Genomic DNA, 15,221 nt, shown 5'->3' with positions numbered 1-15,221 from the left:
AAAAATAATACACACATAACAGGATTGAGTGATGTAAAACACAAGTATGTAAGATCAACATCAACAGAGTATTTTTCATCTCTGAAAAACTGATAAGGAAAAAAACGAGCCTATCGCACCGGCGCGACAGCCGACCTCAGGGGGTTAAGCGGCTCAACGCTTACTGTGGGTTTAACAGATGAGGAACACCGCAAACCCCCAGTATCCTCTCAGTCTGAGCCACTTCACGTCATGCCTGCCAAGCCTGAGTCTCTTCACGTCATGCCTGCTAAGCCTGAGTCTCTTCACGTCATGCCTGCTAAGCCTGAGTCTCTTCACGTCATGCCTGCTAAGCCTGAGTCTCTTCACATCATGCCTGCTAAGCCTGAGACTGTTCACATCACGTCTGCCGAGCCAGAGACTGTTCACGTCACGTCACGTCTGCCGAGCCAGAGACTGTTCACTTCACGTCTGCCGAGCCAGAGACTGTTCACGTCACGTCTGCCGAGCCAGAGACTGTTCACGTCATGTCTGCCGAGCCAGAGACTGTTCACGTCACGTCTGCCGAGCCAGAGACTGTTGCCGAGCCAGAGACTGTTCACGTCACGTCTGCCGAGCCAGAGACAGTTCACGTCTTATGTCTGAGATGCAAGCAGCCAAAGAAAGAGAAAGGCAAAAAAACAGGGAGATTATCTACCGACTGACTGATATTATATTGTACTCAGCGAAACAAGGCATGGCATTCAGAGGTGACAATGAAAGCCTCTCAAGTTCAAACAAAGGAAATTTCTTAGAGCTTGTAGAGTTGGTTGGCCAATATGACGGTGTCCTTAAGCTTCATCTTCAATCAAAGAAAAACAAGCATCATGTCAAAAACCTCAGGTGTCTCTCCTCTCAAACCGAATACAAAATGACCTAATTAGAGCAATGGCTATTTATGTGAAACGGGAAATACTGAAGGAAGTAAGGGAAGCGTCAATATTTTCAATTTTACTTAATGAGACTACTGATGTATCGCACATCGAACAGGTGTGCTTTGTGGTGCGTTATGTACATGACATGACCATAAAGGAGCGCTTCATTCAGCTCTGTGATGCTCAGTCAACAACAGGAGAACAGCTTGAAAACCTAGTAATGAACTTGCTGAAGGAGAACCAGCTGAAAGTTGAGGACATCCATGATCAGGGTTATGATGGAGCAGCCAACATGAGTGGGCCTTAAAGGACTACAGTCCAGAATACAAAAGCAAAATGAAAAGGCATTATATGTTCATTGCCATGCTCATTGTTTGAATCTTGTATTAGTGGAGAGTGCAAAGTCAAGCATTCACTTTGTCAGTTTTTTTACAGTAGTTGAAAAACTTTACACCTTCATTGCCAACTCCACAAAACGACATGCAGCTTTTGTTCAAACACAGCAAGCCATGAATCCTGGCCAGCGTGCCCTTGAGCTACAGAAGCTCTCAGACACCCGATGGACCTGCAGGGAAACAGCCCTCAGGACTCTCAGAAAATGCCTCCCTGCAGTTGTGCAATTCCTGGAAGATCTGACCAAGTCTGAGCCACATGATCTAGCTGCAGGGGACGCACACATGCTGTTGCACAGCATTAACTTTGAATTTATTCTTTGCTTGGCGATAACAACTCCAATATTCATGGAGACAGCAGTTGCTTCAAATGCTCTTCAGCGGCAAGACTTGGACTTGGCAGCAGCATACACTGTTGTAAATGGTGTCATTAGCAAAATGAACACACTGAGGACTGAAGAGCAATTCAAAGAAATATTTCACAATGCTACCATTCAAGCAGAGACAAGAGGGATCAATGTGCCTGAAGAGATTCCAGGACAAGCAAGGCGGCGAAAAGTACCAACAAAGTTTAAGTACTGCTCCACATCAGCAACAGAGGACCACCAGCCACAGACTTTAGAGGAGTACTACAGAGGAAGGATGTACTTCACTTTTTTGGATTCCCTGATTCAGGAACTCCACAGGCGATTTCAAGGGAAGGGGAACACTGACAAAATTGTGATGTCACTGCATTGTTTGAGCATCAAAGTGGAAAGACACTGCAGATGCTGAAGCACTTAATGCTGCCCATACTCTCTGTGAGTTTTACGGATTTCAAGAGGAGGAGGAACAGCTGCGAACTGAGCTTAGAGTTTTCCACTCTTCATTCACATGTTCACAAAAAAGTGCCCATGCAATTTTGGAAACATTTAAGGAGTTTGATGCTCATGTTGTGTTTCCAACACTTTTTAAGCTTCTGAAAATCTTTGCAACACTACCTGTCTCAACAGTAGGGTTGGGTACCGAAACCCGGTTCCAATAGGGAACCGGTTCCGACGTAAACGGTAGTATCGAGACCGAATAAGAACGCAACTTTCGGTGCCTAATTTCGGTGCCTGACTTTTTTCACCACCCCCTATAAAACATCTCGCGGCACCAATGATCCAATAACAAAACATCTAAACAACATAAAATAATCAAAGTGCTCGTTGCCACTGCGATCAGTGGCGCGGATACAGTGTTTTCTCTTGTGGCTCGCGCACACCGCACTTTCTTCACTCGACGGACGCGCGCTTCAATACGTTGCAGAGATCGATCTATTTATGAGGCGTCGTCTATATGAGTATGTGTGCGGAGAGTTTGTGTGTGCGTGCCCGCGTCTCAGATGAGTATGTGCGCGAGTTTGTGTGTGTGTGTGTGTGTGTGTGTGCGTGCCCGCGTCTCAGATGAGTATGTGCGCGGAACTCGTGTGTGTAGAGTTTATGTGTGTGTGCGTGAGCGACTTTAGATGTGACTTTGTGCATTTCATATAGTTGGAGCATTCAGCAGTATACATGTATGTGTGACTACTTAGTATATGTGTATGCAAGCGTTTTATGTGTGCGTGAATGAAGTTCGATTTAAGCCCTAGACGGCGCCTCATATCTATTCGTTCTGGTGAAATTACAAAATATAGCCTAATGCACACAAAGTGTCCCTGCTTGATATACAACCACTGATGAGCATAATCGGTTTAAAAAAACAACAACAAACAAACAAACAAAAACTACGAATGCGGATTAGAACCCAAAACCTCTGACACTCTTGACTAAATAGTTCAAGTTCAGCTGCAGTGTTCCTCTTCGGGTAAGTCTAGTATTTTAATGCCAACTGCAAATCTTGCATATCAAGTATGAAGTATATCAATTATATTTATATGAGGCTATACTATGTGTGTTAAATATTTCTGCTCAGTGTCAGATATTTCTCTGTTTTGTAAAAGTCTATAATATATAATACGTAATATAATATATATATATATATATATATATATATATATATATATATATATATAAATAATATGAGAAGACAAAATTTTGATCTTAAGTGTTTTCGGCTACATCAGTAGCCTTTTAAACGGCACAATTTTTAATTTAATCAGAAATCAGAAAATCTTTTTCAGAAAACACACACAGGTATTATTTTTTTGATAAAGTGTGTGCGGTTTCATTTTCTTAAGTACCGGTTTAAGAACCGTTTAAGCACCGGAACCGTTTGAAAAATACCGAGTAGGTACTGGTATCGGATAAAACCCAACCAATACCCAACCCTACTCAACAGCCACTGTTGAACACTCATTCTCGAAGTTGAAGCTGGTGAAAACTGAACTTCGTAATGCGTGTGGACAAGAACAACTCTGTGATCTTCTGCTTCTGGCCATTGAAAAAGACATCCCAATCATAAAAGATGAGGTTATTAAGATCTTTCAGGACATGGTACCAAATAGAAAGGTTTTGCTGTAAAAGGAAAAGGTAAATACCAAAATGTAAAATGGTAAATAGTTTCTGTAATTATCACCAATGTGTAATTGTGAATCATAAAAAAAATTAGGTTATCAAGATCTTTCAGGATATGGTACCAAATAAAAAAGTGTTGCTGTAAATGGAACAGGTAAATATAAAAAGGTAAAACCGCAAATAGTTTCTGTTATTATCAGCAACGTGTAATTGTGATGTTCTATCAAAACATCTACAATAAAGTCTAAAATGTATTTGAGCGTGTGCTGTCTTCTCTTTTAATTGTACATTTTCTAATAACTGGATAATTTGTGTTAACAAGCAACCACCCCCTTAGTGCCCCTTTTTATGGTTTAGGCCACTGCCCCTCAAAATATCTGTGCACGGCCCTGGTCTTGTGGGTCTTGGAAGTTAAGGATATGGCCTCTCTCTGCATGGGTTAGGGTTAGGTTACCACCCAGCCCCCCAGTTCTCCAGATGCGGCAGAGCCCTCTTGGTTTGTCCCTCAGGTATCGCCCTGGCACTCCAGACACGACCTCCCTAGAAATGACTTTAACAATGCTCAGTCTGTAATTTACAAGTTACATCTTTTTATATGTATTTGCGAAAAAGATCGGCCCTTCGGGCATATGGGGTGCCTTGGGACTCCCATTTACCTATTCACCCACTGCGCAAATTAATCATTCCTTCTGAGAGATCTCCCTCTTCTGTTTCGGTTATTTATCGAAAAGCATTCGATATTCTTGAGCATTCATTCAAACCCTTATCTATTACAACTGTTTGAGCCAAGGATCTTAATGAAGATGTGCATGTTTTGTTTTCGGATCAGGTATGGAGGATGTTTAAGCTGTCTTCGAAGAACCCCAATCATCAAATGATACACTGGAAATTACTACATAGGGTTTGCTTGACTCCTATGAACCGTTTCTATATGAATCTATCCTCCTCTGCCAAGTGTAATCTGTGTTCTCAAGGATCTCTAGGAACGTACTTGCAATTCTTTTTGGACTGTTTTACCGCTCTCACAGCGGCAAAACAATTTTAAAGGACAATTCCGGTATTTAACACTTTGAGTCTATTTTGTAGCTTGTTTTGGATGAACAAGAGTGGTGGACAAAGAAATTTTGACAATGGTTCCTGTCTCGACTTTTTTACTATTTTAGAATTGCCCATGACCGCTTTAGAATGGGAGTCAATGGCCATGCACAAACATGTCCTTAAAACATCCCTTAACGTTCGTTTTCAAAACTGTTCAACTCACCGAGTGGTTAGTGGTGTTCGTTGATGATTAAAAACAAAATATATCGGCGCAATGTATGATTTCAATCCGTTTATTTTTCTATAGTGGAACTATTTTTTCAAATACCTCACAACCGCGTATAAACTTCCGCTCTTCCGCAACTTCCGTTGCTCTGCTCACGCTAGCCTTCTGAGAGTGAGAGAACCGAGCGAAAAGACCTAAAAGACTACAACCAAATGTAAACAGCATCCTTTCCGTCTCCGGTAGCGCAGTAATATCAACGAGCAATGAGTCCTCCAACGGAAATCAATGGGATTTTACAAAATGGCAAATAAAACACGACAGAAACTGTATTTCGCTACGCTACTTGTTTTGGAACATCAACGAACACCACTAACCATTCGGTGAGTTGAACAGTTTTGAAAACAAACGTTAAGGGTTGTTTTAAGCACATGTTTGTGCATGGCCATAGACTCCCATTCTAAAGCGGTCATGGGCAATTCTAAAATAGTCAAAAAGTCGAGACAGGAACCATTGTCAAAATTTCTTTGTCCACCACTCTTGTTCATCCAAAACAAACTACAAAATAGACTCAAAGTGTTAAATACCGGAATTGTCTTTTAAGTTAACCGCTGGAATTCTCCTCACACAATGGACAGACGAACATGGACAGTGTCTTTGCTGGACATTATATCGATGGAACTCTCAACTTCTCGTATGCATAGATCCAGTGTTAAGACTGAGTGAATTTATTGCATGCTGCTTTTGATATTGTGTCAACTTTTTTAACATGTAATTTTTTATTTTTTTATTTTTATGTTTTTGGGGTCTACATTCTATGTTTGTATTTTATTTTTTATTTTTTTTTAAGTCTACCAGGGGTGGGATGGGCTGGGTTAACCAGTCGTAACAGTGGCTGTCTTAAATGACACTCAGAACTAATACAGAGCATTTCAGACAAAAGATCAAAATTAGGGCAGAAAATATTCATTTTATAAAACTGCTTTATGTGCAAAAACTGTACCAACATTATATGTAAACCACAAGAAACCTATTAAAATAATATTAAGGCATATTATGGCCCCTTTAATAAGGATCAATGTATATGTAGTTCATACAGTGGTTTTTTTTTTTTTTTTTTTTTTTTTACATTTGATTACTTCATTCAGTTTCTGTAATATTTCTAAAGCACTGTTTATTTCATTTGTATCTTTATTCAATTGTATTCATTTGACCTATTTCTTTTGATTTGCCTATGTTTTCTAATTTTAATACTGGCTGTTTACTTCAATAAATCAATTATCTATTTTGACCATGCTGGCTATCCCATATTCCCATATATCCTGTGTGTATACCTCTTATTATGTGCTGCCTGCTCTCAGTTAGGATGATTTGGTGATTTGTCTGTAGTCCAACTAAGGGCTGAACATTTTGTCATCATTTACTCACCCTCAAGTTGTTCAAAACCTGTATGAGTTTCTTTCTTCTGTTGAACACAAAAGAAGATATTTTAAAATGTAACTTATTTTCTTCTAATTTACAGGGAACATCATGAAGAAACTCCTGGAAAATGTGGGTTTGGCAGAGTATTATGGCAAGAAACTCACTCTCCACACAGTGCTGCAGATCAACAAGAACAGTGTGACAGATGTGCCTGTCCAGTCCCTTTCAGATCTGCCATGGCTGTTCTTGAAGAGACTGATGTTGCTACAAAGGACAGTGAGGAGTGTTAAGTGTTCCTCTTCAGATGGGGCAGAAGATTCAGAGTGGGATGATGATCAGGATAGTGCTGAATCAGACTGTCCTCAGTCAGTAAACCCTTTAGACGTTTTGACTGCTGTGTTTCTTTGTTCTGACAGTTTTCTTCAGCAGGAAATGATCATGAAAATGTCCATGTGTCAGTTTGCGGTTCCTCTGCTGTTTCCAAACAGTGATGACAATCAGATCACGCTTATGCTTTGGGCAATGAGAAATATTGTGAAAAAATACAGACCACACTCCCTGTCAGATCCAAGTGGATTTGTGGAAGAAAGGATTGTTCTCTCAGACCTACCGTTAGTGTCTTTTGTGAGACTTGGCAGGAGCAACATTTCCAAATCAGAAATTCTGAATAAACTGCTCAGCAATTCACAGCAATACACTGATACCTTTGTGCACTTCAACATGGGTTGTGGAAACATCAACAAGAAAATATCAAATGGCTTGGTTGAGATGGCCTGGTATCTTCCTTGTGGAAAGAAGAACATTGATGTCTTTCCTGAGCCAATAGCGATTGCAAACTTGAGAGGTGACATCCAGGACTCTGAAACACAGTACTCTTTTCTTTGTGAGGCTTCAACTGCTGTGTTTGTGTTCTTTGAATCACAACTTTTAGATACAGAGTTAATTTCAGTCCCCAGTCAGAAACCTACGCCTCAGCTATTTTTTGTGGGGGACTCCAACAACAACAGCATAAAAGCTATAGTCAACAAGCTCAAGCTGAAGAAAAGCAATTTCATCTATAAATCCAGCCATAATGATGCAGACTTTGTTGACAAAATTCAGAGCAAGTTGCAAAACACAATTAATAACAACAATCACAAAATGTCAGTTGTTCGTTTAGCTGAGATTGCACGGAATCTAGGAATCTTGGTGGACGAGGATGTTGAAGAATGTCAGCGTGCAAAAAAAAGTGCAGATGAAATCACATCAAAAATAGTGGATATAGTGCAGTTCAAGAAGGATGAGCTTCCCTTGCAAGGAGAGATCTTGATGAAACTGGCCAAGTTAGAGAAGGAGGAATGCAGACTGAAGAAAGTAGGGGATGAGGATATTGAGATGTACAAAAATGAACTTCAGATGCAGAAAAAGAAACTCAGAGAAGAGCAACGTAGCAAAAACAAGTCTGCCACTATGAGCTGCTTCATCAATGCGATATCAACACCAGAAAGGGCCTACTTCTTAAAATGGTTGAGAATCGCTCTAGAGAATCGATCACATGAAGTACTGCCTCAACTCAGAGAAGAGTACAAACAGAAATGTCAAGATGTTTGTGGAAACAAGGCAGAAATTGCTGAGCTTGATAAAAAGATATCAAACAGTTCTTTAGGTGTGGAACACTTCATTCGAGAGATGAGCCAGCTTTACGAGGCTTCAGTCTCACTTCCAGAAGATTCACTTTACCGAAAACAGCTGGAACACTTGCCTAAACTCTGTGCTGAACTACTACTGGATGGATTTTCACTTGAACTAGTGGATGGAGATTCTTCAAATATCCCTGTGAAATGGCTTTCTGGTGTGTTTTCTGAATTAAACACACTGGTGGAGTCCAAAAACAGGATTATGGTTGTCACAGTTTTGGGGGTCCAGAGTTCGGGAAAGTCAACGCTGTTGAACACCATGTTTGGAGTTCAGTTTGCAGTAAGCAGTGGAAGGTGCACCAGGGGAGCCTTTATGCAGCTTATTAAAGTAGCAGATGATCGCCAAGCAGAACTCAATTGTGATTATATAGTGATAATTGACACTGAAGGACTGAAATCCCCTGAGCTCGCACAACTGGACAACAGCCATGAACATGACAATGAGTTGGCAACTCTTGTTGTTGGACTGAGTGACGTAACAATTGTCAACATTACCATGGAGAATTCAACAGAGATGAAAGACATTTTACAGATCATTGTTCACGCCTTCCTCAGGATGAAGGAGATAGGAAAGAAACACACATGTTTGTTTGTACACCAGAATGTTGCTGATGTCTCGGCTCATGATTCAAACATGAGAGACCGTAAATTTCTGTTGGAACAACTGGATGAAATGACACAAGCTGCAGCCAAAATGGAGAACAAACTAGAATTCAGCAAATTTACAGATGTGATGAACTATGACACTAAGACGGGTGACCACTACATCCCTGGATTGTGGCATGGAAACCCCCCAATGGCACCAGTGAGTATTGGCTATAGTGAGTCTGTGTATAATCTCAAAAAGCATATAATGGAAATCTTCAGAGATTATGAGTCCTACAACATCAATACATTTCTTAAGTGGACCAAAGACTTGTGGACTGCTGTGAAATTTGAGAAATTCATCTTCAGTTTCAGAAACAGCCTGGTGGCTGATGCATACATGAAACTGTGCACAGAGTACAACAGATGGGACTGGACACTGAGAAAGCAAATGCACACATGGGCGTTAGAAGCTGAAACCAAGATCTTAAACCATGGAAAATTTGAAAACTCTGAGAAGTGCACCGTTGAAGATGTTCGTTGTCATTTACTGCGAGAGGCAGAATTTGAGCTTTTAAAAGGACAAGATGAAATTAATGACAAGATCAAATCATACTATGAACAAGGAGAAGGTCATGTTGAACTAGTGGAAAATTATCGACAAGACTTTATAAACTCTGTCACGTCTTTGAAGAAGGAACTTTCAAATTCTGTCACATTCAAACTGGATGCAGCCGTTTCACGTCGAAGTGGAATGATCAAAGTGGAAGGAATCCAAAAGACATACATGGACAAAATGGAGGAAAAAGTGCTGAACTTGCTGAAAGTCTGTCGTGAGAACAAGTCAGACATGTCAGACTCCATGCTGGATGAAGCATTTGAAAAAATGTGGCAGGAGACTGTCAGGACACTGGGATGCACAAGGCTCAAACCACAAGATATCGGGACAAGAGTTTTACATCATTTGAGGATAAATCTTCAATCTAGAGGAAGTTCAATGGCTCAACGCCTAGATGAAGTTGAAGATTTAAACAGTCATGGCCATGGAAACTTTATTGCCTGTAAAGAGAAAACAAAGTTGTATAACTGGTGGAATAAAAATCATATCAAGATGGTTCAAGAGATGTCAGACAACCTTATCAGAGATTGTCAGGAATTTGCTAAATTAAAGAGGAAAAGTAAGGATGATTATGATGACACATACATCAGAGAAATTCTTAACATGATTGATGAGAAACTTGAGGCTCATGAAGATCTTGAGCTAAAGGGAGATTTTGAGCTGTCCCTTAAACTGCACATATGTGGCATTGCATGCAGAGAATTTCAAGAGATTCACAATCAATTCATCAAGGAAAACAACCCGCGAACAGCCTTGGAGAACCTCAAACAAACATACCGCTCTGACTTCATTGATCTTTACTGTGAACGAGACCAGTGTCAGAGGAAAGCTGATGAATTCATGAGAAACTGCCTAAAACCTGCCTTGGAAAGATATATTTCAGAGAACTTGGGCATGAAAATGGCAGACAAGATGGTGACTGGTGAAAACTCAGCAATTTTCGGATCAAGGACAACATTTCAGAATTCAGTCTTGAAAAATCTTCTCGATGAATCTAAATTTGTTAAATATTTGCATTTCATCTCGTCATATGAAAGGTTTGTTAAAGACTTTATTGTAGACAAAATCAAAAAGCACTTTTCAGCAGAGAACAGAATGTACACATTGGAGGAGAACCTCGTCAATGAAGTCATCAGTGAAATTAAACAGGCCATTGAAGAGGCAGAGCGAGACCCAAAGATAAATGACATCAAGGGATTTATTGAGAACATTTGTAATAAACTTGTAAATAGGCTTGTTTTTCCCAAGGACGCAGTGGACAAAATCAGCGCACTGAACGAGGCAAATCTAAAAAGATTTGCTGAATGCCTTCAATGTTCTGTAATGGACATGGATAAATCACTGAAAGCAAGTTTCCAAGCAAGAGATTTTCAAAACAAAATAGATCATCTTCAAACCAAACCCCAGGATGTGCTGTTCAAACGAGTGCAAGGCTGTGGGAAACAGTGTCCATTCTGTAAAGCACCATGTGAGGCTGGAGGAGACGCTCACACTGAACACTTTGTCTCAATCCACAGACCACAAGGTCTCGGCACCTACAGATGGGATGATGATTCTAAAAAACTAGTGACTGACATCTGCTCATCACTAGTGCACAGCAACAGACGCTTTAAGTGCCATGACACCAACGGTCAGTGGCATCCATATAAAAAATACAGCAAAATCTATCGAGACTGGCGAATCGATCCAGACCCCAGTATAGAGGCCTCAGCATACTGGAAATACGTGATGGCAGAATTCAATGAGCAGTTTGCAGAGGAGTACGATGCAGAGCCTGCAGAAATACCCTGGGGGGAAATCTCAAAAGAAGATGCAGAGAAAAGCCTAAACATCCATTAACTCCCTCTCTGACCTCTGTTTAAATTAGTTTGTTATGATGTTAAGAAAACTCAAAACTCACACCTTAAAATTCAAGTATCCATGAATATTAACTATGACGACAAATGAAAAAAACAAACAAACACCTGCTGGTTTCAATATTAATCATAGCATATCCTGACTAATGCATGAGTGCCATTATACAAAAAGTTGCTTGCACTTGCTCTTGCCTTGTAAAAAAGAAAACATAAAAAAATAATTAAACTAAGCTAAGTGTTTTATTCCTATAAAATAAAGATGTGTTTTATATATGAAGAGTTCAGATGCAAAAGCCTCTAAGTGCCATCTGAAATTTTCTTCTAGAATGATAATTTTTATCAAGCTTGTATATTTACGTTCAGTAATTTCACTTAAATGACAATTAATAGGTAATTTTCATTGCCATTCAAGTGAAATTACTGAACTTAAATATACAAGCTTGATAAAAAGGATCATTCTAGAAGAAAATTTCAGATGGCACTTAGAGGCTTTTGCATCTGAACTCTTCATATGTAAACCTGTAGTACTAATTCGAATGTTGTGGTATACTCTTAGAGACAAATAATTATTTTACCTATACGTGCATGAATTCTTTTGTTTTGTTGACATTCATGACATCTTATTTTAGAACAGATTTTCTTTCAAATGTTTGGAAGAGAAATTTTGAGCTTCAAATCTTAGTCTTTGATTATTAATCATGTACTGTAACTGCTTGAGCGGTGCCGTTTTTTTCTGAGCTATGTTTTTGATTGTGAATTTGATTTGGATTTGTGGTGAAGCAGGAAAAATAAAAATTCTATATCTTACTTTTTATCATTTACTTATGATTTATAACTTACTTATGTTTTATCATTTGCTTCTGTTTGATTATTTAGTCATTTAGATCTTCAATATCATTTAATCAAATATAATCATCTTATTTTAAGTAATCAATATTATCATGTTGATGTTTCTTATTACTATCTTTTGATGTGTTTACAATTATTATAATTTGAAGTGGATGTTTAAATGCTTTTCTTTTATTAATCTTTATGTCTCAAATGTAGCTGATTGACTTGAGGTGAACTTAACTTTTGTACTTGCTGTTTTTACTGTCTTAAAGAGGTCAAAAGTCTGTATGTTCCACCCGATAGACCACAAAGATTTCAAAATGTCTTAGAATAAATAGATATGCTGATTATATCTTAGCTGAACATCTTGCAGAAAGGACATGTTTTGCAGTTGGTCTGTATTGTGTATATGGTATTAAGATGGACAACTTTCTGACACCTCAGGGGTATCAGACAATGTCTGCATGGCCACCCGTTTCCTGGTGTGAAACCACAAGGGACTGATATGTCCCTTGCATACGTTATCATAAGGAAAAGAGGATCTTAGTCCGGTGCTTTGAAGCATCTGCATAAGAAGGAGAATATTTTCTGTAATTGTCAGTCTCAACCTGGACGGACTGCTCCTTCGCAACCTGTCTTTTCTCAGAAAGCTCTCTAAAACAACTTCTTTAGGCAAGAATATTATACTCAGAGTGGTTTTGAAATATATTTTACTTAAATATTAGAAGTGATTTTAACTGTTCATTTTATGTTTTATTATTACATTTTTAATCCTGTTTATGGATGAACTAATTTGACTCTTCATTTATTATTTGATTGTCTGCGGTTAAGAAATAAATTTGACTTAATCATCTGACTGGATCTTCTCCTTGCATCAGTTTGTGATTGTGAATTTGTGATTTGTTGTGAATGTATCTCTGTTAAGAGCAGTTGTTCTGTGACTGTGTTGAGACATATACAGGCATGTCTGTATTAGTGAGGTCACAACACTGCTCAGATTAATTAACATCTAAAGCATTTGCTAATCACATGAAATCAGTGTAACCTTAATAAATGTTACCAGCATCAGAGTTGTTTTTTAACTTTTATTGTTAATAATATATAATATATTGCACATTTTGTATTTCTTCTTAATGTAACACCTGATTCAGTTCATCATGAGAGCTCTATTGAGAACTGAATTGTGTGTCAGATAAGAGAGACATACAAAATGTGCAGAGCGGTGGTGAGTCCCCAGGTTGAAAACCACTGTTCTAAGTCAACATTTAATGATCATCACTGATGATTTGATAAATTAAAAGATAACCTCCTTTTAATCACCTCCACCTGCAAGCAACAGACACTGAATCAAGGAATGCATGCACTGTATATGCCTCACTCATTCCCTCAGTCAGCTGCTGAATTCAGAACTGCATCCATACTCTTACTATTGTCCTATATCTTTCCATGGCAAAAATAGTTAGAGTAGTCTGTTAGTATGCAATTCTGAATTCAGTTGTCTGTGTCTCATCTAGAAGGGGTCACATATGTCATTGAAGGTTGTCTAATTTCAGAAAAGTAGCCATTGTAAAATTTGCTGTTATTCCTAGTGTTTTTTTTTTTTTTTTTATGTATATTTTTATTGAGCAGATTTTTAAGTTACAATTATGCGCATGGCATATATGAAAAACATCACAACCTGCTGTTTTTCTTTTTTTAACATCCATAGAAATTAATTTTAAAAAAATGATACAAATATACAGAACACTCTTAACTCTACCCATCCCAAAATATCCCACAAAAAAAAAGAAGAAAAAGAAAAAAAGGGGGAGAAAATAATCAAATCTCCAATGAAAGGACAGTCTCAACAAAGGAAATGATAGGATTCCACATTTTATAGAATGAGTCTCTGATGGAGTGTTTAGTTTTTCCAGGTGTAGAAAGGACATTAAGTCCTTCAGCCAAGAAACATTAGAAGGGGGGCATGAGGATTTCCAATGCAACAGTATTCGTCTTCTGGCCACCAATGAAGCAAGAGCAATAATATCAGCATGGCGCTTGTTGTACAAGCCATTAACAGGTGTTATTCCAAAAATTGTGCAGGGTTTCACAGAGACATTAAGAGCCTTTGACAGTGTAGCAAAAAAAGAAGACCAGAATGAATACAATTTAGGACAGGTATAAAATGTATGAGTATGATTTGTTGGAGATAGCGAACATCTATTGCACATATAATCTTCTGTTAAAGAAAGTTTCTTCAATTTTGCTTTGGTGAATTGAATTCTGTGAACAACTTTAAACTCCATAAGATTCAAGCGAGCACAGATGCCGAGAGAGTTTTTAGCTAGAGTATTATTCCACAGCTCCTCGTCAAGCTCCAGTCCTAGCTCTCTCTCCCAGGTTCCCTTGAGTGCAAAAAGAGGAGGGAGCTGCGAAGAGAGTAACAGGACACAGGAGATATGGCTGTTGGATTTCGGAAGTGACATTATATCTTCAATTCAAGTTTTCTTTGGCTGGTGAGGGAAGGTAGCAAAGTGTGCTTTAGCAAAGTCATGCAATTGAAAATAGTGGAATAAATTGGATTTAGGCATTTTGAATCTACTCAGTAAATCATTAAATGACGCAAATACATGATCATCAGGATACAAATCAGGAAACAGTACTAGGCCCTTCTCTCTGAGCTGTGCAAAAGTTTAATTTAAGTGTTTAATTTAAAATTATGACAAAACGGTTTTCAAATGTTGACCGATGAAAGCACAATCGGGCTAGTGTTAGAGGGGTGTCGCAAATTGGGATCAAAAACGAATGCCGATAACGAGGATCATAAGCAGGAGATAGCTTCTATCATACACCAATCAATATTCAGAGAATTACACCATGCATATATTTTCTGAATATTAACTGCCCAATAATAGAAAAGGAAATTTGGAAGAGCGAGACCCCCACAAGTTGACTTGTGTACACACAGAGGCTTAGTTTGAAATATGAACCCCTAGGTAATGGAAACCCGTAGAGGACATGTGGAAAGGGAGCATAGCTGGAGGAATATGTTTTGCTAATTCATTTATGGGAAAACACTCACTTTTAGCAAAGTTCAACTTATATCCTGAAAACAGGCTCTTTAAGTGCGAGAACACTCTTGATCTTTTCATTTGACCACCTAGACCCCTCACATTTCAAGTAACAGATCTGACAGTATGACCAGATCACACTCTGTGTTCACTTTAGGA

General features: G+C 38.7%; 1 protein-coding gene and 1 long non-coding RNA gene across 5 annotated transcripts in view; both read left to right on the top strand.

The window, feature by feature from the left end:
- Positions 1 to 12,865, top strand: part of LOC309489858 (up-regulator of cell proliferation-like) — a 257,487-nt gene extending 244,622 nt beyond the window's left edge. For all 4 annotated transcript variants that reach the window (XM_082158771.1, XM_082158772.1, XM_082158773.1 and 1 more), the window contains one exon: positions 6,546 to 12,865. In XM_082158771.1, coding sequence (XP_082014897.1) covers positions 6,546 to 11,164 — 4,619 coding nt within the window. In that variant the 3' untranslated portion in view covers positions 11,165 to 12,865. The remainder of the gene's footprint in view (positions 1 to 6,545) is intronic.
- LOC309489904 overlaps positions 1 to 15,221 on the top strand; it is a 76,088-nt gene that overhangs the window by 44,067 nt on the left and 16,800 nt on the right. The gene's annotated exons all lie outside the window — the stretch shown is intronic.

This window comes from Leuciscus leuciscus (genome assembly GCF_965113295.1).
Source record: "Leuciscus leuciscus genome assembly, chromosome: 24".
In the NCBI taxonomy this organism is placed as follows: Eukaryota; Metazoa; Chordata; class Actinopteri; order Cypriniformes; family Leuciscidae; genus Leuciscus; species Leuciscus leuciscus.
This window is presented reverse-complemented; position numbering and strand designations above follow the sequence as displayed.